The sequence below is a fragment of the Panulirus ornatus genome, chromosome 43 (assembly GCF_036320965.1).
Source record: "Panulirus ornatus isolate Po-2019 chromosome 43, ASM3632096v1, whole genome shotgun sequence".
NCBI lineage: Eukaryota > Metazoa > Arthropoda > Malacostraca > Decapoda > Palinuridae > Panulirus > Panulirus ornatus.
Window position 1 is genome coordinate 29,060,705 of NC_092266.1, and position 25,340 is coordinate 29,086,044.

Consider the following 25,340-nt stretch of genomic DNA (forward strand, 5'->3'; position numbering starts at 1 on the left):
TGAGAGCTCGTCGTCTGCTACGGTCGGCAGCACTATTTCACTGGCTTTGAAAGGATCAAGTGTCCTGTGAATTTATCCTGAATTATACATTTATTTTATTTCTACTTTACACTTGTTAGCTTTGAAGTGAAGTATATTTGATTTCCACACACTTCTATCAGGTAAGGAGACTATTGCTCACAAATGTACCGTGTTTATATTTATAACAGTAAGACGTAATCATAAAGCTGGTAATTTTGAAGGTTGTGATTCCGGTAGCATTGAAAGTTTTCCTAGTTAATTAAACCTTAATCTAGGATTGCTATATGTACCTCTTGTTAGATTCGTTAAAAAAGGTCGTTTTTCCTAAAGATTGCTCCAGCTTTAATGAATATACGATATAATTATTCCATGATATGTATTTTTTACTAGTGAGTTTGTTAGTGAAATAAATAAAAGTTAAAATTCCAGAATCGCACAGCTGTTCTCACATCTGTATAAATGGAAAGGCAGGTTTTATGTAAATGATTTTTTTTTTTAAATGATAATGGTGATTTGGATTTGGATTATGATGATTTATGAAGTATTTTATTTGATCGGTGAAAAAATGCGCTTTCCTTGGGCTTTGGCATCAAGAAATACTTTCCATATATTGGTACCATGTTAAACGGGTTACATATTAATGTTTTACTCCAGGTCAAGTACCATGTATGAACTAATATTTGTATTGTTGTAGATTCCTTTCTCAAAAAACTTTAAGCAAGTTCGCTGCGCCATGGTTTCGGGATTGAAGGACTTGAAAGTGTGTAGTAGTAGCTGATAGGCGGGGCAACCACGGGTGGAACTCGTCGCTGATTGGTGCAAATAAGGGCTTGGCCAGGCAAGATGCCTATTCATCTTAAAATGACCTGACTAGTCAGGATGCGATTGCTGATGACATACCCAGCAGGCGGCGTTGGAAGTTGGGAACCCGAGGGCTTTCCCAAGCTTGCCCACTCATCATTACCTATTTAGGCTGTTAGAACTGAGATGGTACACCCGTTGTAACCAGTGGTCTGTCACCCTCTTATTTCCGCCAATGCACAGTTTATTTCATGTTTGCATAAGAATAGGATAAACACGTGTCAGTTGTTGGTATGGACGCTTTCCATCACTTTGATCTTGCAAACATTTTTATGTTTTCCAGTCTTGCGCGATTTGAAAGAATTGTTCTCTTATCATGCTTCTTCGGGAATATGAAAGTAATTACTATATCTTAGAGTTACTAAGAGAAATTTATAGTGTGATTTTGCATCGCTGTAAACTTTAGATATTGAGTAATTTTCCCTGCAGTATTTGTGTATTGTTCACAGAGTAGAATGACAACATGAGTCTGAGCATTACGTTTCATGAACGATGTTGAATAAGATGATATTAGCGAGATTTTTGTATCTCAGGGACATTCTGGGGTAGGTGAGTGTAAAAGTATGTAATACACTTGCAATTAATCTTCATGATCTACAAAAACCTCGCATCATAAACACATTTATAGTAAAAATACAGCAACCTTAGATTCATTTGCAGTAGCATCGTTCGCCTTTTTCAGGTTCTCAGCCAGGGACGTGTGTTCGAATGAAATATGAAACATAAAGCCAGTCTTGGCTGTTATATAAGGTTAGGTTAGGTTCTTTTTTAATATCTACTATAGTTCGTCACTCCACATTTTTTCTGATTCACAGCTATCACCCTTTTTGTTATATCGTTCAGCGAAATAAAGTCATGCTTCGCAACTATTATTTTATTTCCTAAACTTCGTCTAGGATTGCAGAATATAATTATCTGATATCGAAAGATAATAGCGATGCGGTAACTAGCTAATCTGTTCCTCCCAGAAAGCCACCAGACCATTTTACCAGAAGGCCTTTATCCCATCAGGCTGCCTTTCTCTCCATTATCTTCCCAGTAACACCCATGTTACTTACAAGAACTTTCCCTCGTCATAATTTTTTCTTCTGTAAAAGAACTATCAATTTAGGCCTTCATTTTCATGTCTCCTTAATCACCAAGTTTTCCTCTCATCATCTCATTATCCTCTCTATTTCCTCTCCCTAAATTTATGCATCTGTCCTCTTGCCCTGTATGTGGATTCCTTTTTTAAGGTATTCATTTGATGTTCTTATGCAGCATGATTTTTTTTTTTTGGTATAATACAGTTAATTGTTATCTTGCCTACAGACTAGTAGCCAACAACTTAAGGCACAATGACTGACTGTATGGAGAATGATCCTACATTTGCGACCCGGGCCATCCATGTAGGCAATGATCCTGAACAGTGGAATCATTTGGCTGTTGTTCCACCAATTTCCATGGCAACAACCTTTAAACAACATGCTCCTGCAGAATTTAAAGTTAGTTTTTGTGTATTTTATATTTATTCCAGTCACATCTGAAGCAGAACAAGCATTTTCACTTGTATAAAGTTGTTACAAATTTTCACATTTTGTTAATGAACTACATCTTCAAGCTTGTAAAATTCATACTGTATTTATTTGAAACAGCATTATTAGTTTCTTGAACTGCATTGTTAGCATAGCTCGCTTGGTAAAATATTTGACTGTATAACAGAGCTAAATTCTTGACCAACAAATAGTATATGTACTTCATATCCAGGTATGTTCATAGGAAATGTTCTTGAATTCATTGGTACTACAGAGTAGTCAAAAGTTTGTCAAGAAATTCATTGTTATGGCTCATGGGTTATCCCACTTATTTCTGTCATTCTCTACACATCATTTCTCTGCTGCCTTTACCATATTCATAGAAAGCTGATTTAGCTTCAGATTCTCAGGAGAATTTTTCCTAATACAGCAGATTCCTCATTTATTATATTCATGTCCAGATGACCCAAAAGAGATCAAGTAATTGCATAAGTGATGTGAATCTTGATTACTGGTTTGAGCAAGTACTTAAAGTCCATATGTGATTATTTTTACTATGCAAGTGTATTTTTTTTTTGCCTGTTGAAGGCTCCAGTCATGGACAAAAGTCCGCATCATGGCTGGACCTTAATGTAGATATAGAGAATTATGAAACGGTAAAAGAAAAGACAAGGGAAGGTATTTACAAATTTTGGAGAAATGGTAAAACTTGTCCTTTGAAATGTGCCAGGTCATAGTTATTGAGAAAGACATGAGATGGTAGAGAGTTCCAAAGCTTCGATGTGTAGGGAAAGAAGTAGGTATCAAAATGGCCCACCTTGAGTTGCTGATGGCCACACAAGACATGAGATGGTAGAGAGTTCCGAAGCTTCAATGTGTAGGGAAAGAAGTCGATATCAAAACAGCCCTCCTTGAGTCGCCGATGGCCACACAATAACCATGTGATGCAGCAGTTTGCCGAGTATTGCATGGTCTTGCTAGTGGTGTGGGGGTTACAAACAGCCAGCTCTCAAGAGCAGAAACCAAAGTAGTACCCATAGAAGAGGGAAATTGAACCAACATTGCGGCTAGGGTAAGGAGATTAAGTTTGGAAGTTAGACTTGTGCAATTTATAAATGGAGCAACTGTTCAGAAGAGGTTTCAACATCTAAAGAGGATGCCCAGTTTCTTAAAAGCAGACTTATCTATTCCTGTAATGCAGGATTTCCAAGAAAGAATGGATGTTATAGTAATGCCAAGAATGTTCATTGAGTCAAGAGGTGGAATTACAGAACTGTCGAAGGAGAGATGAGTTATGAGGAGTTTTCGACAGAGAGGGGTAGAAACTTGGTCTTGGAGGCATTAAATTTAATGAGATTTTGTGCATCACACTGAAATATCCTTTCCAAGTCTGAGTTTATTGAGGAGGCTGTGTCAGGACAAGATGGAGATGGAGTGAGAGGAGAGGGAGTAGAATTGAAGGATGTGGATGAATGCAGTGTTAAATCGTCAGCATATGAGTGCGTTGGATTATTTATGGAGGAGAGGAAATCATTGGAAAAAGAAAGAAAAAGTGTAGGGGACAGGACAGAACCTTGTGTTTGTAAAAAGAAAAAGTGTAGGGGACAGGACAGAACCTTGTGTTTGTAAAGATAAGGTGGTTTGGCTTATATATAGGAACATGCTCAGTTTTTTCTAAACTTATGATATTGATATTTGTTAAATTGAATGATAGATGCATGTTGTACAAGGTGAAACAGCTGTAAGTCTTGTTTTATGGAAGAAACAGAGAAACCCAATACATAGGTTTTGACTTTTGATTTATGATGAGGTATTTTATTCCAGTCACCTGAGCTTTGTTTAGTTGCACACCCTATGGAAACTCCAGAGTTTTTGATAGTCAGTACAGGACTTATACTGCACTTGAAATTTTCTGTTGCTTGTTTACCAATCTTTATGTCTGCTTTTATTACAGCATTATGAATATGGCCGTTCTGGTAATCCAACCAGATCCTGTCTTGAGAAGTGTTTGGCCTCAACAGAAAATGCTAAACATGGTAAGTTAGCTCTAGCTCACTATATTCTCTGACATGGTCATCTCACAGATAGCTTATTAAAGCATATATAAAGTGTTCTCAGTAACTCAGAAGAGTTGGTTGGATGATGTAAAAGGTATGATAATGTAGCTCTTCACCACCCTTCTTACTTTAGGCACTCCATATTGTGAACATTCTTATAGAGTTCCCATTAGTCAGAGAAGGCCTTTATTTTATATGATTTGGGAAAATGCTTGGAATTTTGAAGTTGGTCAGGGAAATCAGAAATTTCTGCTGAAGGTCTGGCTGGTCACATATCCTTGAGGCAGACTTGCCTTATCCTAGAACCACTCTACCCTCTTTTCCTACTTGCGCTCATACCTTACTTTCTAGTAGAGCATATGTGCAGATATGAAAGGAGGAGGGTGAATGGTTCCAAGCAAAATTTGGTCTGCATCAAGGGTTTGTGATGTCATCATGTTTGATCTGTTTGTGAATGGGGAAGAGAGGGTCCTGGAAAGGGGGAGTAGGTCTACAATATGCTGGGGTTAGGGATGCCTGGAAGATGAGCCGGTCACTGTTTGCAGATGACTTGGTTCAGATGACAGACTTGAGGGAGAAACTGATAAAAGAAGCTGACGTCTGTGTTTAGGAGAGTGTGTGAAAGAAGTTGAGAGTTGATGTGAATAAGGTTATTAGGCTTAGCAGGGAAGCAAAAGAGGTAGGTTTGAGTGTGAGTATGAATGGAGAGAACCTTGAAGAAGTGGAATGTTTTAGTTACTGGCGAATGGACATGGCAGTGGATAGCACCATGGGAGCTGAAGCAAACGTTAGGATGGATGAAAGGACAAAGGTTGTGGATGCATTGATGTTGGATTTGTTGGAAATTAAATGACTGAGGACAGTGTGTGGTGTGAGAAGGATTGTGTCATGAATGACGGTGTTAGAGAAAGGTGTGATAGTGAATGAAGTATTATTGTGAGAGCTTAACAGGGTTTACTGAAATGGTTTGGGCATATGGGGAGAGACTGAATAGGAGGCTGTACATGTCAGAATTTGAGAGAGCAAGAGGAAGGAGAAGACCAAGAAGGAGATGTAAGGATGGAGTGAAAGAGGCTTTTAGTTATCAGGGCCTGAACATGCAGGAGGAAGAAAGGTATGATTAAGATAGAGAGAACTGTTGCTGTGCAGCATACAGAGGATGATGAGCTCTCAGTGGGCTGAAGGAGAGCATATGAATTGTTTTGGGGAATCCACAGAAAGATCTGAGGTGCCTGGCTTTGGTGTGATATACATGGCACGTATAGAGTGGATGCGAGAAACAGGCGATTCTTCATCTGCTCCAGTTGCTGTCTCATTAATGTGGGAAACAGAAACCAAGCATGAAAAAAAATTTCACTATTCTTTTATCATTGGTTTATTATTTTTGTTTTTGTATATTTGTCTATATGTTCAGCTGTATTTTTTCACTTCTCTTCTGTAACAAATAGTTTTTTATTGACAGGACTAACTTTTGCCTCTGGATTAGCTGCCACCACCACAATAACACACATTTTATCTACTGGTGATCATATTATAGCTATGGATGATCTCTATGGTGGTACAAACAGATACTTTAGGCGTGTTGTTTCAAGGTAAGTGATCAACATTATTAGCACCTTGACTACGTCGCTGCTACCCATTGTTGTCTTCATTGGGAATTCAATATGATTTTAGTTATCTCAAATTCTCTAAGGACAATAAGGCTTTTGATCATTGTATTTCTTAATGCATGTGAGTAATATGTCTCTTAATCATTTCTGAATTTTTAAGTATGAAATATTACCAATTTTTTGCATTTTTGTAACTTTACCAAAAAATATAAAAGCTAAACATGGTTTACTCCACTAGTATAGTAAAAGTAGGCAGAGCTGTTGATCATAAAACCCCCTCAGGTCAAAGGTAAAATGAGCAAATTTCTTGCTGGTATTAGCCATGTCATTAGTGCAAACCTTTAAATATATTTTTGTTTCAGATGAGCCACTGGACTTAACAAAGTAGAAGACTTAATTTTTCACTTAGCCTCTTATTACTTGCTTGTGCTCCCATTATCTTAAGTTTTATATGATTTAGCTATGCTTTAGTGTTATTATACCTTTATTGATGTGAACTGCTGTGCATCAGAATTTAGACCCAGAATTGAACAAATGAAATGTTTACGAACTGACAGAATTCTGGATCAGAAATCTTCCTAGTAATACTGTATTTCCAAACATTTTAGAGTGTGTAAAAAGGTGGATATGAGATCTTTTACTGCAGACTAAGAGCAGTACTTAACTCATTTGATACATTTGATATTCATGTAATAGTCCTCATCTTCAGAAACTTTGCTAAGATATGAGTTATTTGAAATACCCCGTATTCCTGGATCTACATCCATCCTAGAATACAGATCTCTTCTGATATGTTAAGGGATCTCCCAAATATTACTTGATCTCAGTTTAATCTGTAAAGACCAGTGATGAGAAAGATTATTTAAGTGAATATGATTATGCATACTTTGTAAAGTATGAATCTTAAACAATAATAGTTGTAGCAGTAGGGTACAGAATTCTTAAATCAAGTGACATTGAACTGATGCTCTTAAGGCATCATATGCTTTGTTAGTGGAACTAACTTCAGCATTGGTTCTCCAGGACATGGGCCAAAGTTTCTTTAATGTACATCTTTGGAATTTCCTTTCCCAAGCTTTCAGTTTGAATGTTACTTGTTGCTTTTTGATGAACCATGTGTAGTCAAAGCTCTCATATTTCTGATCATGCATCCAGTGTTAGTGAAAATCCTAGTTTATATTTCATTGTTCTGATATATAAATTGATTTATTGGCTTTTGGTGCTCAAATATGATGATGCATAATTGCAGTAAGAGAGTTTGTGTCACTACTTTTTACTGCTGTCTTTCCATTTGATTAGTATGTATCCTTTGAGCTCTGTTATGAGCAGAAAACCTGTTTTTTTTATTATATACACTGTGACTGAGGATGTTTAGAGGATACAGGCACCTGCTAATTTCCGTGAATAATGATGCTGGATCTAGGTTCTCAGTGTCTATTACTCTTCTTACTGTTAATCAGTGTTCAGGCTGTGAACTCAGGAACTAGCAGGATGTACATTAAGATAGTAATAGTGTTAATTTTGGAGAAAATGTTTTGGCCTGTAAACAGCCATGCTTTTATTACGTTTACTTTTGTGTGAGTGGTTAGGTTTTCTTTATTCTTACCCAATTTTTTGTATGTGTATTTCAAGCCTCCTTTATTACAGTAAAAAAGAATTTAGGCCTTCCTTTTAACATAATTCTTTCAAGTAATTTACCCTTTTCAGGTTGGGAATTCAGATAGATTTTGTGGATGCTACTAATCCAAAGAACGTTGCAGCGGCCATGAAACCCAATACTAAGATGGTATGGAGTGAAACCCCAACCAATCCCACAATGAAGCTGGTTGACATTGCTGCCGTAGCATCCATTGTCAAGGAACATGGAGGAGCATTCTTGGTTGTGGATAACACATTTATGTCTCCATATCTACAGCGACCTCTTGATCTTGGAGCAGATATTGTGTTGCATTCAGTAACTAAATATGTTAATGGCCACTCTGATGTCATCATGGGAGCTGTCTGTACCAACAGGTAATTCAGAGTAGTACAGTAAGATGTTCATTAACTTGCAGAGGTAGTGGGTCTGCAGTATTCTGGTGGCAGGGGGTATGTTTGCAGATGAGTCTGCTCTAATGATGGACTCCGGATGCCATTGACACAGTTTGGGAGAGTGTTAAAAGAAGAGAAATGAAAGTTGATGTGAACATAATGTTAAAAGAAGAAAAGTAAAAGTTAATGTCAACAAAATTAAGGTAATAAGGTGAGAATGGAGAAGTTGAGGTAAGATTGAACGAGGAGGGTATGGAGTAATTTAGGCACCTGTGAGTGGACATGGTGGAAGGTACAACGGGTGCTGATAAAAGCCAGAGGGTAGAAGAAGGGCTAAGGTCCTGGGTGTGTTTAGAGTGTGTTAAAGGAAAGGTCATTGTCTGTAAAGGTAAAGGTAGATTTGTTTTAGGATATTAGTCCCAAAACCTTTGTATGTGTTAAAGGAAAGGTTATTGTCTGTAAAGGTAGATTTGTTGTAGGATATTAGTCCCAAAACCTTTGTATAGTCGACAGGTTTACACTCTAAATGCAAATTATATGGAGAGGAAGCTGTGGTTTAGGTGCATTACAAATGACAGCTAGAGATTGAGTGTTAGTGAATGTGGCCTTTTTTGTCTTTTCCTGGTGCTACCATGCTGTAGGAGGAATGAAGTTTCCAATGTGGCAGGGTGGTGACGGGAATGGATGAAGGCAGCAAGTATAAATATATACATGTGTTTATATGTTTGTGTCTGTGTATGTATATGTATGTATACATTGATATGTATATGTGCATGTATGGGCATTTATATATATATATCTGATAGATATATTACAAGTTAGATATATATATTATAACACCCAGGGATCAACTTTGAACTCTGATTTTTATTCTTCTCAAGCTAATATAAAAATGACTGACTAATGCATACTTTTACTTTTAACTTTCCCCTTGTTTATGAATCATCAGGTTACTGGTGTCCAGTTTTTTGGCCTATTAATGTATATTATGTTTGATTTTAATTGAACTCATTCTGAACTTTTAGTTGTTAACGTTTCATATATTTTGTCAACAGGGATGACCTACATGACCAACTTCGCTTCCTCCAAAATTCCATTGGACCAGTCCCATCTCCCTTTGACTGTTACTTGGTGAACCGATCACTTAAAACCCTGGCACTGAGAATGGAGCAACACATGAAGAATGGTTTAGCAGTTGCCAAGTTTCTAGAGAAGCACCCTTGTGTGGATAAGGTCATACATCCTGGTCTACCTTCTCACCCCCAGCATGAGGTAGATACCTTTTTCCCTTTTACTATTCATCCATCGCAATTGTCAAAACTGTAATTTTTGTGTGTGTATGATACACACATTAAAAGAGCAATTTTTTTCTTGTTTGCTGTTTCTTGCATTAGTGAGATAGTGCCAGGAACAGATGAAGAAATTACCTATTCTAGATGTTTCTCACCTGCATAGCAAGGAGGCTCATATGAAACCTCTTGTAAACATCACTGTTTGTGCCATTTGGACATATGGAATGAGTCGGAAAAGGTTGACAAAGAGGATGTATGTGTCAGAGTTAGAGGGAACAAGGAGAAATAGACCAAATTGAAGGTGGAAGGATGGAGTGAAAAAGATTTTGAGCGATCAGGGCTTGAACATGCAGGAGGGTGAGAGGCATGCAAGGAGTAGAGTGAATTGGAACGATGTGGTATATCAGGGTCGACATGCTGTCATTGGAATGAACCATGGCATGTGAAACATCTGGGATAAACCATAGAAAGGTCTGTGGGGCCTGGATGTGGATAAGGAGCTAGAGACTGAGTGTGAATGAATGTGGCCTATTTTGTCTGTTTTCTTGGCGCTGCCTCGCTAAAGCAGGGTGCAGTGATGCTGTTTCCTGAGGGGCGGGGTAGCACTGGGAATGGATTGAAGGCAAGCACGTATGAATATGTACATGCGTATATATGTTTCTGTCATTTTCAATTTTGGATTAAAGAATTCCCATCTTTCAGAAAAGTCATAGAGGTAGCAAATGTGCTTTTGGATGTACTGCAAGGAATGGTGCTAGCGTCAGTACTTTTGTGTAATTGTGATTTCAGACATTGATGAAGATGTAAGGGAAAGTATAGGTGGGTGCTTTGCAGATAAGTAAATTGGAGAGTACAGATGACCAAGAGAAACTACAGAGACCTTGATATTGTGTTCAGATGGATGGAAAAGGACCTAATGGAATTTTTTGCAGAAGTTTGAACAGTTAATTCATGGAACAACTAAGTAAATTCTTTTGTCATAATAGTTTTCACATAGTAATCCTCTTTAAACATATATATCGCATTAGTTTTTATTAATGCGTTGGTGCTGGACTCACAGGGAGTCATGTCCACTCGAGCAGCTAGGCATGTGGCATTGTGATGTGTATGATATACTGATACGTATGTTATACTGCATTTAGCTCTTTCACTGGCCATGTTTTGATGTGTATAGTATGCCCACTCCAGCTGTACGTGCATTTTGGCTTGTTTTCCCAGAGCCTGTTGTGATGAGCTTTCAGATTTTGTATCTACCATTTCACATCATGATTGATAAATTCTTAATGTCTCTTTCGTATTTACAGTTGTCGAAGCGTCAGTGTTTTGGCTACTCTGGAATGTTGAGCTTTTACCTAAAGGGAAATGACCTAGAAATCTCTAAGAAGTTCTTCCAGCAGTTAAAGGTGTTTACCCTTGCTGAAAGTCTGGGAGGACATGAAAGCTTGTGCGAACTTCCGTAAGTTACATTTGATTCTTTATTTGATATTAAACCATTATGTTTTGAATTAAGACTTATTCTGTCTCAGATTCATTTCTGGTGTGACTTATATTACAAAGTACATAAATATTTGTTGACAAAAGTAAATGCACTTATTGGTATGAGTGAGGTTTTGCATTTGATAATTTTTGCTATTACCAATACAAATAAATCAGCATATTTGATTATTGCTTTGATTAACTGTTCATACGTAGGTGATTTTTGTTGGTGTTATAGTTTATACTACTAATCAGTTTCCTAATGCACTGGGGGTGTTAAATTGAATACAGGAATTTCAGATGAATTAAGAAAATATGCTAAATGTGGCAAACCCTGAGATTTGCTGGTGGTACCAACAGTAGAATCACTGATGCACTGTCATCAAGCAGGTGCATCCATATAGGCATAAATAATAAGGATGAGGAAGCACAAAGTTCCCATCTCTTGTTATGAAGGGCTAGGAAAGAGAAGGGAATGGGAGGCAGAGAGCTATACAGCACTTTCCTGCTTCTCCAAAGCCCCTAGTTGTTGGTTGTATTTATGATTGCAACTACAGTATTTGGTTGTCCATGTAAATCAATCTGTTTTATCTGTATTTTTTTAGTCACATTTATATGTTTTTCTTTTATCATTTTAAACCTAGATCTGTAATGACACATGCATCTGTACCAAAAGAAATGAGAGAGAAGCTAGGCATTACAGATGGACTCATACGTCTCTCATGTGGCTTAGAGAGTACTGATGATCTCATTCAGGACCTTGATCAGGCACTGAAAGCAGTGGTAAGTTGACTGTAATACATACTGCATTATAATTTCTTAACATGCATTTTCTTCATTTTTCTTTTTACTTTTGATTAATGTATTTTCAAAACTTTGGTGGATAGTAGCAATATCTGGCAATGTAGACATAGTGAATATGCAGTATGTAATATTCATTCATGAATGAAAGGGCTCAGCATGTTTTCATTTGTAATGGATGTGGGGATTAGCTGACAAGGATGCTTTCCTGTAAAGTTTTTCATATCCAATTAAGAAAAAGCCTTTGAATGCAGACATTATTAAATATTTCTTTATCAAGCTGAAAATAACAAGTAAGTGCAGAAGCTAAATGAATATGTTGCATTAAACCAAAGAGTTTCTGGTGAGTTTGTCACCAGTTCTTCTTATAACCTTGTTTTTGAGCTGTATTTGGAAACCTTTTGGATTTGCCAGTTTGATGAATGTGAATATATACAAAACAGAAATACTGGTGTTATCAGACTCCCTCTGAATGCAATTACAATGCAGGTGCAAAAATCACTTTAGGCAAGGCTCTATTGTTATTATTGAACTAAAAGAAGTACGGCCTCATCAAGGAATCTCTCTGCAAAGGTGTCTTATTTTTTCCCTGCCACTGACTGTGGTGCAGCCTTAGAGCTGCAGGAGTACTCTACAAGGGTTCCTGGGGCTGTATAATTGAATAATGGAAATTCTGAGACACAGATAACTTACAAGTATTGCTGATACTGTATGATACAAGAATGAAAACTTGGTGAGAATTGAGATAAAAGTATCTAGAACCCTTTTCTGCTGGATGAACTTATAGAATGATCATGTACTCTTCTGAGAAGCAATCAACAGTACATAATGGGTCTTACAGGAGAACAAGACCTGTTCCTCCATCCAGACAGAAGGGCGTTGTATTCAGTTTCAGTTTTAAGAGTGAATGATAACTCAGTGGTGAAGTTCAGGCTCTTTATAAGATTCTAGTACGTGTTGAATTACTGTTACCTTTCATTGTAATTATTTACATCCTTTACCTAGTGCGTAAGACAAGGGAGCAAATGGGAACTTCAGTGAAGGGCGCAAATGGGGAGGTGATAACAAGTAGTGGTGATGTGAGAAGGAGATGGAGTGAGTATTTTGAAGGTTTGTTGAATGTGTTTGATGATAGAGTGGCAGATATAGGGTGTTTTGGTCGAGGTGGTGTGCAAAGTGAGAGGGTTAGGGAAAATGATTTGGTAAACAGAGAAGAGGTAGTAAAAGCTTTGCGGAAGATGAAAGCCGGCAAGGCAGCAGGTTTGGATGGTATTGCAGTGGAATTTATTAAAAAAGGGGGTGACTGTATTGTTGACTGGTTGGTAAGGTTATTTAATGTATGTATGACTCATGGTGAGGTGCCTGAGGATTGGCGGAATGCGTGCATAGTGCCATTGTACAAAGGCAAAGGGGATAAGAGTGAGTGCTCAAATTACAGAGGTATAAGTTTGTTGAGTATTCCTGGTAAATTATATGGGAGGATATTGATTGAGAGGGTGAAGGCATGTACAGAGCATCAGATTGGGGAAGAGCAGTGTGGTTTCAGAAGTGGTAGAGGATGTGTGGATCAGGTGTTTGCTTTGAAGAATGTATGTGAGAAATACTTAGAAAAGCAAATGGATTTGTATGTAGCATTTATGGATCTGGAGAAGGCATATGATAGAGTTGATAGAGATGCTCTGTGGAAGGTATTAAGAATATATGGTGTGGGAGGCAAGTTGTTAGAAGCAGTGAAAAGTTTTTATCGAGGATGTAAGGCATGTGTACGTGTAGGAAGAGAGGAAAGTGATTGGTTCTCAGTGAATGTAGGTTTGCGGCAGGGGTGTGTGATGTCTCCATGGTTGTTTAATTTGTTTACGGATGGGGTTGTTAGGGAGGTGAATGCAAGAGTTTTGGAAAGAGGGGCAAGTATGAAGTCTGTTGGGGATGAGAGAGCTTGGGAAGTGAGTCAGTTGTTGTTCGCTGATGATACAGCGCTGGTGGCTGATTCATGTGAGAAACTGCAGAAGCTGGTGACTGAGTTTGGTAAAGTGTGTGAAAGAAGAAAGTTAAGAGTAAATGTGAATAAGAGCAAGGTTATTAGGTACAGTAGGGTTGAGGGTCAAGTCAATTGGGAGGTGAGTTTGAATGGAGAAAAACTGGAGGAAGTGAAGTGTTTTAGATATCTGGGAGTGGATCTGGCAGCGGATGGAACCATGGAAGCGGAAGTGGATCATAGGGTGGGGGAGGGGGCGAAAATTCTGGGAGCCTTGAAGAATGTGTGGAAGTCGAGAACATTATCTCGGAAAGCAAAAATGGGTATGTTTGAAGGAATAGTGGTTCCAACAATGTTGTATGGTTGTGAGACGTGGGCTATGGATAGAGTTGTGCGCAGGAGGATGGATGTGCTGGAAATGAGATGTTTGAGGACAATATGTGGTGTGAGGTGGTTTGATCGAGTAAGTAACGTAAGGGTAAGAGAGATGTGTGGAAATAAAAAGAGCGTGGTTGAGAGAGCAGAAGAGGGTGTTTTGAAATGGTTCGGGCACATGGAGAGAATGAGTGAGGAAAGATTGACCAAGAGAATATATGTGTCGGAGGTGGAGGGAACGAGGAGAAGAGGGAGACCAAATTGGAGGTGGAAAGATGGAGTGAAAAAGATTTTGTGTGATCAGGGCCTGAACATGCAGGAGGGTGAAAGGAGGGCAAGGAATAGAGTGAATTGGAGCGATGTGGTATACCGGGGTTGACGTGCTGTCAGTGGATTTAATCAAGGCATGTGAAGCGTCTGGGGTAAACCATGGAAAGCTGTGTAGGTATGTATATGTGCGTGTGTGGACGTATGTATATACATGTGTATGGGGGTGGGTTGGGCCATTTCTTTCGTCTGTTTCCTTGCGCTACCTCGCAAACGCGGGAGACAGTGACAAAAAAAAAAACCTAGTGAACTCCTCAGCCACACAGTAACTCAGTTATTTGCCCTTTAGCTTAGCTTTAACACACATTATATTTGAATGTAACATGACTTCTTCTGCAGAAACTTCCCTGTTACTTCATCTTCTTTTGTGGAAGGAGTATATAGGTATATCTCACCTTCTGTATTGTTTTCCTGGACTCTGGTAATATGTCCCTCACATTTATCCTTTCATTCTGATCTAATTCCATTATCAAAATGGGTGGATAACATAAAATAAAACTTCAGGGACATGAACATCATTATAGCAGTTTGGAAATTTATAAAACTGAAAAGCTGTTTGAAAGGGTTTGAAAAAAATGCAGAGAATTATTGTCAGATTTTACTTCTAGACCTTTGATAATCTGAATTATTAGAAATTTCTTTAAGACTCCCCCATTGATGAAAATTTATGATTTATTTTCTTTTCCAGGTACAAAAGTAGTTCTCATTTTTGGAACCAGCAGCACCATTTCCTACTGTAGGATGTTACTGATAAATCTTGAGAAGATAGCGTATCAGATTCACTGTGTTCAAAGCACCATGGTTTTCTTCGATTTGATATTTTTAAACATTATATTGTCTCATGAATGATGTGTCAATTATTTATATTTTTAGATATATATGGTATGATTTTTAATTATCTAATGAGAGATATAAAGTATTCTCCAGTTCAGTTTAGTAATTAGTGTACAGTATATCGCAGCAAAATCTTTAGCAGTACTGTTTGAAAAAGATATTATGGCAGAGACAAAAAAATGTATGTTAACCTTTCTGATTTTTTTAGTTTACTATTGGTGTTATCTTTAATATTAATCGTGGCTGTTAATATACCATTATTGTTGTTGCTATGTTATTTCCATAAATGACACATACATATATATGTATCACTTTATTTACGATGCACGCTGGTAAAAGAAAGGGACACCCATTTCATTAAATGATGCATTTAATTTTGCCTTATGGTTTGTTTGCCCTGATGTAACAATTTTCTCTATTGGAACAGTGTGTTGTTTAATCTGTAACCATACCAGGTAAGGTGATTTTAAGATGAAATTTCAACAAAGATTATCATAAGAAAATGCTCAGTTGTATGAACTTGAAGAAAGTTCTGTAAATGATGTTGCTAAGGGAAATTTAGATACGGTAATTATTTCACTTGACAAAAAAAAGAACATGCTAGAAAACACTCTTCAGATCTCATTATGTTATGTATGAATATTCTCTTATGGAACACCTTACATCTCTGCAGCCTCATCCTTTGTAGTGTGAAAGTTATATTTTCTTGAGTTGAAGAAAACAAATTTTGTAAGTTAATAGTGAGAGGAGATAAAGTTCAGGCAAGTGGGCGGTTGATGTGTGCATGTCGATCTTGAAGGCATGGGACCTTGTGCATCTGCCCACTGTATAGCACCCACTTGTTGATCACTGCAACGATTACAACATTTATGTTATTTAGACGGTGTAAGATGCATACATTAACTGACTTTTTGTACCTACAAAAAATATTTTGATATAGTGTACTGTATTACAAGATTAAAGTACTTTCCACACTTCAACATCCATTTCTCCTGCAGACTTTAGAAACTGCTTGTATCCTTTGTAAAATACTATACCTCTTTCTGACACTATATCAAGTTAACATTACCATTTATTAACTTCTGTTTTGACATTTTGCCTCCTTATTCATGCAAATATTATTTCTAGATGATATTTTATCTTTAAAACAGTACCACAATAATTTTCATGATATGTGAATTACTAGTTCATTTAACATTATGTAGTGAGGCACAACCAGGCAATGTGGTCTCATGTTCTGCTTGAGTGTTTGTGTAAAGAGGAAATTTATCTTAACCCTTTTCTTGTGGTTGGATTGTATATGTCATAGTATTTTTTCTCATCAATGTGACAAGACTGTATATGTTAATAAGTTTTGAATTAGTTGCTTCTGTCTTAAGGCATCCCACAGTGTTGTCAAACATTATATTTTAATCCATATAATGGTCTGTATACTTGGAGGAGTCAAGGAAATCTGTATTGAGATGTGCTTCCTCACATTATGTAATAATTTTTGAAGTTCTGTTACTCTTACAAGATGACAAATATTACTGAAGAAGTCTTTGGAATCATATCTGTTTATGACAAACATATGACACTTTTCATTGTGTGCTTGATAATACTATAATACTCTAGGATTACCTCATTCCTGACAGTGGTTGCAACATTAATTAAAGTATAATGTATAGAAGGCATACACAATGTCTCACCAGACTAATTTGGGTATCATTCTGTTTGAAAAATTGCATGTTACTTCATCATAATATCTTGAGGAGAATACTGATAGAATATTTGAAAATATCCCTCACACAGTGTCCCTGGATATTATGACTTCTACAGCGAAAGGGTTAGTATCTAAAAGAAAGTGTTGGACAAATCCATTCATAACAAGTGAGAGTACATGTAATCAACATTTTAGCAAGAGTGGAATCCATTCAAATGGTAGCTAAAAGCAATTCATCCTCTGTGGTGTTATTGATTGATTTATGAAAACCTGAATAATGAGCAGTGCAACTGCTTTGGCTTTAGTAGTAGTAAACCTACTGTAACCTAACTAATTAGTTGGGCAACTTCGTGACCAGAAACAGGATTTGTGCTCAACTTCAATACTGACTGTTGAAAATTGTGTATTATGAGGTTTAAGAGTGCTTTTAGTTAGTATCCTCTGAAGAGAGACTAAATGCTACTTAATCCAAGACAACTCCAATACAGACAGTACCTAACCTTATCAGCAACAATTAAGAAATTTAAATATGCAGTTCTCTATAAATGGAAGTTTGTCTTCCACTGAGGGATACTTTTGCTGCAACTATTGTAGATTAGTGCAAACCACCTGGCCTCACCTTCCACCCCTTACATTAAAGACACTCCTCTTCAGTGACAGATGCTAAAGTCTACTGTGTAATAACAGGATTCAGATATTGTGAGGGGGGGATTCTTTTCTTAGCCATGTTTGCGTTGTGGACAAGGGAAAATCTGGTGAAAAAAAAATAGTTGTATTGCAACATGTAATATAGGGAAGGTGCTGTAAGCAACAGCCAGAGATGACATATCTTACCCCATTTATCACCTAGCAGGACAGGGCAAGCAGCATGCTCCAGCAGCTGGTCTCTTACACCTGCATGGTCCAAATTATACCACACTAATGCAGACCCTTGCTTGGGTGCCACACCCACACCCATCCATGGGAATACTGTCCTCCCACCTAAACACACACAAAAAAAAAGACCATCAAAATCAAATACCACAAAAAAAAAAATTGCAAACGCCATACCAAAGTCGACAGTGTGTTACCTGCCTGGCTCTTTAGCTTGCTTTCACTAATCAATTTTAGTTATATATGCTGATCACAGTTATAGAAAAGTGACACTCGGTTGAATAGGGACCAATCAGTCTAAGGAATTCATGGGAGAGAATTGCAGAGGATGACTCAGAGATATGATGCATTCAAAAGTGTCTTCACAGTATAGCCCCAAACCAGTGGTATGGCATGGGTAGATCTTGGAAAGCACTGGAATATGTAGGAAAGGGTATAAAGAGACACCAAAGGGCCTTGTACCCTTATAAAACTCCTTGTGTTGACATTAATCTAAGCACTGAGGAGGTATAAAGATACATATAACAAGCCTTTTGAAATGTGGTTCAATATATACTGGTCAAAAATGTCAGAATTGTGACATTTTAAGTTAAAGAGCAGCAAATCAGTGTAAGGAATTCAAAGGAGAGTTATAGAAGATGATGTAAAGATATGCAAGGAGCTGAATGACAAATTCAGAATTGCTCCCACACAACAGCTTCCAACACCAGTGAATTGGTATGGGGAAGTCTTGGAAAGCTTTTAAATATTTAGAGAAAAGATGCAAACATACTGCTATAAGACTCATAGTACCAATTAAGTTACTCCATAAGTGCTGAAGAAGTTGGGAGATACATTTGAAAGGCCACTTGAAATGTGATTCAAGGAAGGTGAAACACCAGAGGAGTGGAAGAGCACAAATCGCATACTGTATTTATGAAAGTGGAACCTTGAGGAAATGGAGTGTTTTAGACACCTAAGAGTAGGGATGAAACAGAATGGAACCATTGGAGCTAAAGAAAGCCATGGGGTGAGTGAAGAGGCAAAGGTCTTGGGAGCATTCAGGAGTCTGTAGAAAAAGAGGTCACTATCAGTAAAGGCAAAGATGGATATGCTTGATGGCATAGTAGTTCTAGTGGCACTGTATCGATATGTGGCATATGTCATACATTAGAAGAGTATCCTGAAATGGTTTGGTCATGTGAATGAGAAAGGTCATGCTGAGTAGGAACAGAGAAAGGTCATGCTGAGTAGGAACATATATGTGTCAGAAGTAGAGGGAACAAGAAGGGGTAGACTGAATTGGAGATTGAAGGATGGATTGAAAAATGCTTTGAATGTTGGATAGAGTATTACCTTGGTGGAAGGAAACAAAGAAAGCATGGCTTTGGTCACCAGTGTTGTCCCAGAGGGCTCAGTCCTGGATCCACTGCTTTTGATATATGTAAATGACTTGCCAGAGAGATAGGGGGAATCTTACCTGGGTATGTTTGAAGATAATGCCAAAGTTTTGAGGGAAGTTAATAGTAAAGAGGATTATTTTCACTTGCAAGGAGACCTAAACAAACTCCAGAGTTGGTCTGATTCATGGTAGATGAAATTTAGTCTGAGTAAATGCAAGATGATAAAGAAGGGCACAGTTAAAGGTCACAATACAAAAATTATCTACTTAGAAATATGTTGCTGGAATCTGAGAGTGAGTTACACAGGAGTTGACATTTTCCTTGCTTGAGACCAGATCCACACCTTTAGATAATTGCAAAGAACCCAACTGTCTGGTGGGAAGTATTAGAATTATTAAAAAAGTGAACAAGGAAACCAGTAGCAAACTGTTCACTTATCAAGATTGCATTTACTTATGGTCTATGAATTTTCTGAGATACCTTGCTTGACATCAGAGAGGTAGACGAGAAAAGTAGCAAGACGGTGGTACTGTAAATGCTTGGTGCTGGTGAGCGTATCATGGTGCACGGAGTAGTGCCCTCCCACCCCATAGTTCACTACCTGCAATGATATGCTCCAGCTATTTATTCCACAACCTGAAGACCTGCAGAGTACATAGTCATATTCAAATGGTATCAGTGCTGCAGACTGAAAACTCATAACATTTAATCCTATACTGTATTAAGAATTCTGATGTTACTGAAACACATAAGTAATACAATGTTACGATGACAGCTGGCACAACTGTCATCACACTCCCTGACAGCCCACCTGGTATGCCTCAGACCCGTAGTGCTGCTCAGCATTGACTCCTAACAGTTGTTGGATACGGTATGTTAGGTGTGGCAGGTGGTGGCTGTCATGCTCCCATAACCATGCCCTAAGGAAGGAAAGTTGTATCTTACAAGCATTGCCTGTGGTTATATGTATACCTACAACACTAACAGGTATGACTCAGTATGACTGAAGTCTAGGTGTGTGTGTATGAATACTAAAAGTGATTACTATTTGTATGTTAAAAAGATAAGAGTTTTACACTCATGTTTCCCAGCCTCTTAACCTTGGGTATATGTACCATGTTTTTCCTCTTAGGTGCACACACCATCGTAGACCAAGAACATTTATCGATCAGCCCAAAAGGGAGGATGAACAGCTGGTTAGTTGTGGACCGGTACCCACGTCCATGTTTCGAACCTGGACAGGTCCGTGCATGAATCATGGTCAGTGACACTAACCACACCTCAAAAGCCTGTGTATTTGTGTACATATTTTATTGCACTACAACAAATGTAACAAAAATACATGAACCTTGTTTAGCGTCATATGTCAGGAGTAAGTATGGTCTTTGGTGACTCACGTGGAGCTAGTCCTCAGGTGGCCTATTTCCTGATCACCGTTGTACTTTACTGTGCTGGAGTGGTCCAGGTAGGTTGTGGCAACCTCCCGCACCTCCCTGGCTTCGCCTCTGCTTACCACACCTGCCACACTTACTACGTACGGCCTCAACGAATGAACTTCCATCCGGAGCGGTCCGATCACATACAGCGGCGAGTTGTTGCTTACGTACCGACAGTACAGCCTTGACGTTATGTTGGCAGTCTGGTTGATAAACATTGTTATAGCTAATGTTGAGGACAGACATGTGGTTTATGGTCATGATGACAAGATCATAAACTGTATGTGTTGAATGTGAGGTATCACCTTGTATTGATTAATAACTGGGTGTGATGACCAGTTGTAGTGACTCCCTACAACGGTCATCAAGCTACATGCAGTGACCTAGTTGTGGTTGAAAGAACACCTCACAGCATCCTACAAGCTCTTCAACAGATTTTCATCATTAGTGACTGACATCTTTCTCCGTGGTTCTGGCACATATGGTGCCACAAGACCACGCATGGATTATATAATGTTTGTTAAAGGTCACGCCCTACGCTGGCCGTAGGTTGTATGTGATAATTCGTAAACATCAAGTATTTGGTTGCAAAATTAATGGTCTGAGCACCGAAATACAGGAAAGCACTTAGTTCAAGTTGCAGGGGAAGGCTTCAGGGAGGTTAGGGCAGGAGTTAGGAGGAAGGTAAGCAGTACCCGGATGAACGTTAAGTTACAATGTGGGTGAGCTCATAGCTGAGGGTCTGATTCCACTCTGAGGTCGGGCAAGATGAGATTACAAGAGGCTGTGAAGTAACGTAATGTTGCCACAAGCCACGTAATGTTACGATGGTCAGTTTGACAAGAGTATACATTTTGAGGCAGAAAGAAGCATCCTTGGATCGCTCTGAGAGGTTAGTTACCCTGATGTCTTCACCACGACAGAGGCGGACGTACTGTTCAAGGCCCTGCTGGCTGGACCCCACCTGTCCCATCACTACCTCCTGATGGCGGTGGTATTTTCGCTTCCTGGCCAGAGTCGCGTTGAAGGGCAGAAAGTGGGTGCTGTGGCTCTTGCTGCGCCGACCCTTACGCTCCAGGACCTGGTCATGCTGGAAACGTGAGCCATGTTTCTGATATCCTGCCATGAAACACTTGAATTTTGTTTTGCAAGAGATGTCAGAAAGAAAGGCTACGTGACAAATATATCAAAGGTAAAAAGGCAGACGCCCATCCTGCAAGGTTACAGTAAATACCAGTCCAGCCTCCCTACCATCTTGATGGCCTTTTTAAGGCTCCTTTCAACTTCTGGAAGATTTATATGGTTGTCGAAGTGATCCCTGCCCCTGGCGTTGGTGTCATTACCCTTCCAGTGGCGTAGGGCAGCCCTCATAAAGTCCACACTCGAGTTCCAGATGTTGATGTTGGCGGCGTGGGAACCAATACGGTGCAGGTCCCTCGCTGCTGACGAAGGGGGGAGTAAAAGAGACCTCTTGTGATCTTAACACCCTGAGCAGGTCGCCATAACCCTTGGGAATGATTCGTCTGAGTCACACTTAAGGATCAGACCGTCATGCACAAGGGTATGCTATAAATTTGATTTCTGGCACGTTATAACATTAAAGCTGCTGCTGGAAGGATTGGATAAGTAATCATCTATGAGAAACTCCAGTAAATGAATCTGTAAGAATGATTAATGCAATAATGGTCGCCGTAGTTTTATGCACAAGGACTAGTGTCTCGGAAAACTGGAAATCTTCTTAGAAATGTATTTGAACAAAATCGTCCATAGGAAATTATTGACCGTCGTGATCCATTATATCAGAAAGTGGTTCGATTCATGAACGGGACAGCCGACTTACATCGAACCCTTTGGGGATGAATGTTATTTATATATTTAGCATAAAGTGAGGCACGCAAAAAAAAAAAAAAAAAATAAGGATCTGGGTAATATAAATGTAAAATTCTCTCTCGGTAGGTTCCGTTAAACAAAAATAGAAGTCAAAGCTTCAATTTATCCGAGTCATTGAGTAAACCTTTTCAAATGGTTATGGGTAATGCATTTCTATGTATATTATTCCTTTATGATATTGAACAAAATCATACCAAAATACAAAATTTAAGCAATCAGTATTAAAGAAGGAAATAAATAATAAGTGACAAATTATATGGCGTGGTACTCAGACAAATTGTTGTTGAAAATACAGAAAAGGTGTATTACCTTTCAGTCCCTGCTCCTTATATCAACATGTTTGTTTGCTTTGGCTATCCTCGAGCAAAAGAAGCCAAACAGCATGTACTTTTATTCAGATAAACGTTTGATATGACGAGTAAGTGCATAGCAAGGTCATGGTGAAGCAGGATACTCATTTACCTCAAAAAGTAAGTCAGAAATAGTTTTATTTTAATAGCAGTTGAGTTTTGAAGAACTGGACGACAAGGAAAGTTGATTACTGTAATCAGGTTTATTCAGAATGGTACTAGATATAGTGAGTAGACTTGTGTTAGATCTTGGCCAAGCAAACCACTGCATTAGCGCCAAAAAATATGACGGCAAACAACAAAGGGTAAAAGGATATCGAAGCGGAATGGATGAAAATAGTTTCTTGCGTTAATGAACTCTTCATCAGGATTTTTAGCTGGGAAAGGGGAACAAAATACACGTGACGCACTTATTCATTTAGAAAAGTATTTAATGCTGAACTTTCGAAAGAACTGGGAATAACGAAGGATCATTCTTAGTGTTAACCCCTTGAACTTAAATGTACCTAGTGTTATGGGCATTTTTTCATCTTATGGGCATCTAGAGGAGCTCTTCTTTATCTTTTTCAATGACGATTTTCATAAAGTGCGCCTTTCCTCTGGTTATATTCTTCCAGAATCCCTTCAGTTGATATAATCTTATCCACTCCTTTAACTGTATTTCTCATTTTCCTAATTCTTCTTCCATAAGGGGAGACTTTTCATGATTCATCCTTTAATTCTTTTTTTTTTTCCCTTCATCCATTGTACGTCTTAAATTCTCTTCATCCAGCTTCTTAGCAGCCATAGTTGCAGCTATATGGTCATGACTTTGTGGAGATTATGGGTAGTTATGAGTTAGTGTCAGTAAGGTTGTTGGTTTCGGCTAGGCTGTAAGTAGCATGTTAGATAGGCTTGAGTGTTGGAAAGTTGCCTTTGGATGTTAACAAGGGTGTGTTAGAAAGGGCTTCGGGTGTTACGTCACTGGAGAAAAAGGTGTCAGAGAAGATGAAGGTGCGAGAGAAGGCCAGGATGTTGGTAAAGTAACAGATGGGTATGGGAGTGAGGTACCTGTGAGGACGAGATGAGTTGGGAGGGGCTGAGGGCTGAGGCAGGAAGTTAGGCTGGCGTGGAGAGCCATTGTGGTGAGATTGAAGGTGTAGAAGTCGTGGAGTCTGGCCAGGCCGCCAGACACCACCCCCAGATCCTCACTCGTGGGCACACCACTCCTCACCCGGCGTTCCAACATCCACTCTGTGTGATGAAATACATTATTGTATTTCAGATGAAAGTAACGGGGAATGACCCTTCTTTGCATTTGAGAACCAGGTGATCATGAAATGTAATACGATGTGGTACTGAGGATGAAATATTTTTATTTTATTTATTTTGCTTTGTCGCTGTCTCCCGCGTTAGCGAGGTAGCGCAAGGAAACAGACGAAAGAATGGCCCAACCCACCCGCATACACATGTATATACATACACGTCCACACACGCAAATATACATACCTATACATCTCAATGTACACATATATATACACACATAGACATATACATATATACATATGTACATAATTCATACTGTCTGCCTTTATTTATTCCCATCACCACCCCGCCACATATGAAATAACATCCCTCTCCCCCCTCATGTATGCGAGGTAGCGCTAGGAAAAGACAACCAAGGCACCATTCGTTCACACTCAGTCTCTAGCTGTCATGTAGTAATGCACCGGAACCACAGCTCCCTTTCCACATCCACGCCCCACAGAACTTTCCATGAAATATATATGTACATTTATCCTGAACATTGCAAGAACAAAGTACATGACATGTTTTAGAGAGAAAACACTCTAGAATTAGCTGATAATCTTTACAAGCCTGTGGTCTGACTTGTGTAGAGTGAGGGGAAAATCCGTAGTGTATATCTGTTTCTGATTTTTTCCCTTTCAATATTCGCTGAGAAAGGCAGTTTCATCTAACTAGATCCAACGACGGTGCGACCTTTGGGTATAATTGCGTGACTTTTGACTTGACTTAATGATTAGTCAAAAGTTACATAACCATACTCAAGGGTCGTACCATGGTGCTCAAGGGTCGTTACATGGTGCTCAAGGGATTAGAAATGCTATCCATGTCTCCGCCATTATTGTATAGACGTTACGCAGTTTCTTGGATACAGCTGTAAGTCATATTCAATAAATATATATAATTTTAAGTCGTTGGACGTAATGATAACTGAGACGAGTGGGGTTATATCAAATCCTATGTCATGTGAGGGTGACCACAACACAACTCACCAGTATGGTGGGATAAGCCACGCAGCTGGTGCATAGCCTCCTCCAGGTGTGGCCAGCCTAAGCTCAGGTGCTTGGTGAGGGCGTAGGCGTGTATAGGGTGGTGGGCGAACCCCTTTGATCTCGCTCCAGCAGCCACCAGTTCCTCCCACGAGCTCAGGTACCTGGGGTCAACAATAGAGAGGACTAGGTCAGCTGTGAACGAGGAGACAATGTTTGCCAATTCTTCTGCAAGGATTTGTAAGCACAAACAATATAAT

General features: G+C 38.8%; 3 protein-coding genes across 6 annotated transcripts in view; 2 read left to right on the forward strand and 1 right to left on the reverse strand.

The window, feature by feature from the left end:
- LOC139762482 (cystathionine gamma-lyase-like) lies at positions 1-15,553 on the forward strand. 2 transcript variants are annotated; one of them, XM_071687411.1, is made up of 9 exons: positions 1-161; positions 2,194-2,366; positions 4,351-4,432; positions 5,916-6,045; positions 7,771-8,076; positions 9,150-9,366; positions 10,691-10,842; positions 11,507-11,645; positions 15,029-15,553. In XM_071687411.1, exons 2-9 carry the CDS (start codon positions 2,220-2,222, stop codon positions 15,038-15,040), a joined length of 1,185 nt encoding a protein of 394 aa, XP_071543512.1. In that variant the 5' UTR covers positions 1-161; positions 2,194-2,219; the 3' UTR covers positions 15,041-15,553. The 2 variants fall into 2 exon arrangements, with proteins under 2 accessions (XP_071543512.1, XP_071543514.1); XM_071687413.1 differs by lacking the exon at positions 1-161 and adding an exon at positions 913-1,032.
- The window catches only part of LOC139762481 (prolyl 4-hydroxylase subunit alpha-1-like), a 10,479-nt gene continuing 512 nt past the window's right edge, over positions 15,374-25,340 (reverse strand). The window contains exons 2-10 of one of the 2 annotated variants that reach the window (XM_071687409.1): positions 25,084-25,244; positions 23,858-24,040; positions 21,819-22,006; positions 21,469-21,657; positions 20,529-20,770; positions 19,943-20,051; positions 19,612-19,732; positions 17,711-17,857; positions 15,374-16,023 (exon numbers count right to left, since the gene is read on the reverse strand). In XM_071687409.1, coding sequence (XP_071543510.1) covers positions 15,932-16,023; positions 17,711-17,857; positions 19,612-19,732; positions 19,943-20,051; positions 20,529-20,770; positions 21,469-21,657; positions 21,819-22,006; positions 23,858-24,040; positions 25,084-25,244 — 1,432 coding nt within the window. In that variant the 3' untranslated portion in view covers positions 15,374-15,931. The remainder of the gene's footprint in view (positions 16,024-17,710; positions 17,858-19,611; positions 19,733-19,942; positions 20,052-20,528; positions 20,771-21,468; positions 21,658-21,818; positions 22,007-23,857; positions 24,041-25,083; positions 25,245-25,340) is intronic. The other variant, XM_071687410.1, reaches the window with a different exon arrangement.
- The window catches only part of Sld5 (DNA replication complex GINS protein Sld5), a 16,685-nt gene continuing 14,134 nt past the window's right edge, over positions 22,790-25,340 (forward strand). For both annotated transcript variants that reach the window (XM_071687416.1, XM_071687415.1), the window contains exon 1: positions 22,790-22,927. Coding sequence is in view for 1 of the 2 variants with exons in the window: in XM_071687415.1 (XP_071543516.1) it covers positions 22,895-22,927 (33 nt within the window). In the remaining variant the exon portion in view is untranslated. The remainder of the gene's footprint in view (positions 22,928-25,340) is intronic.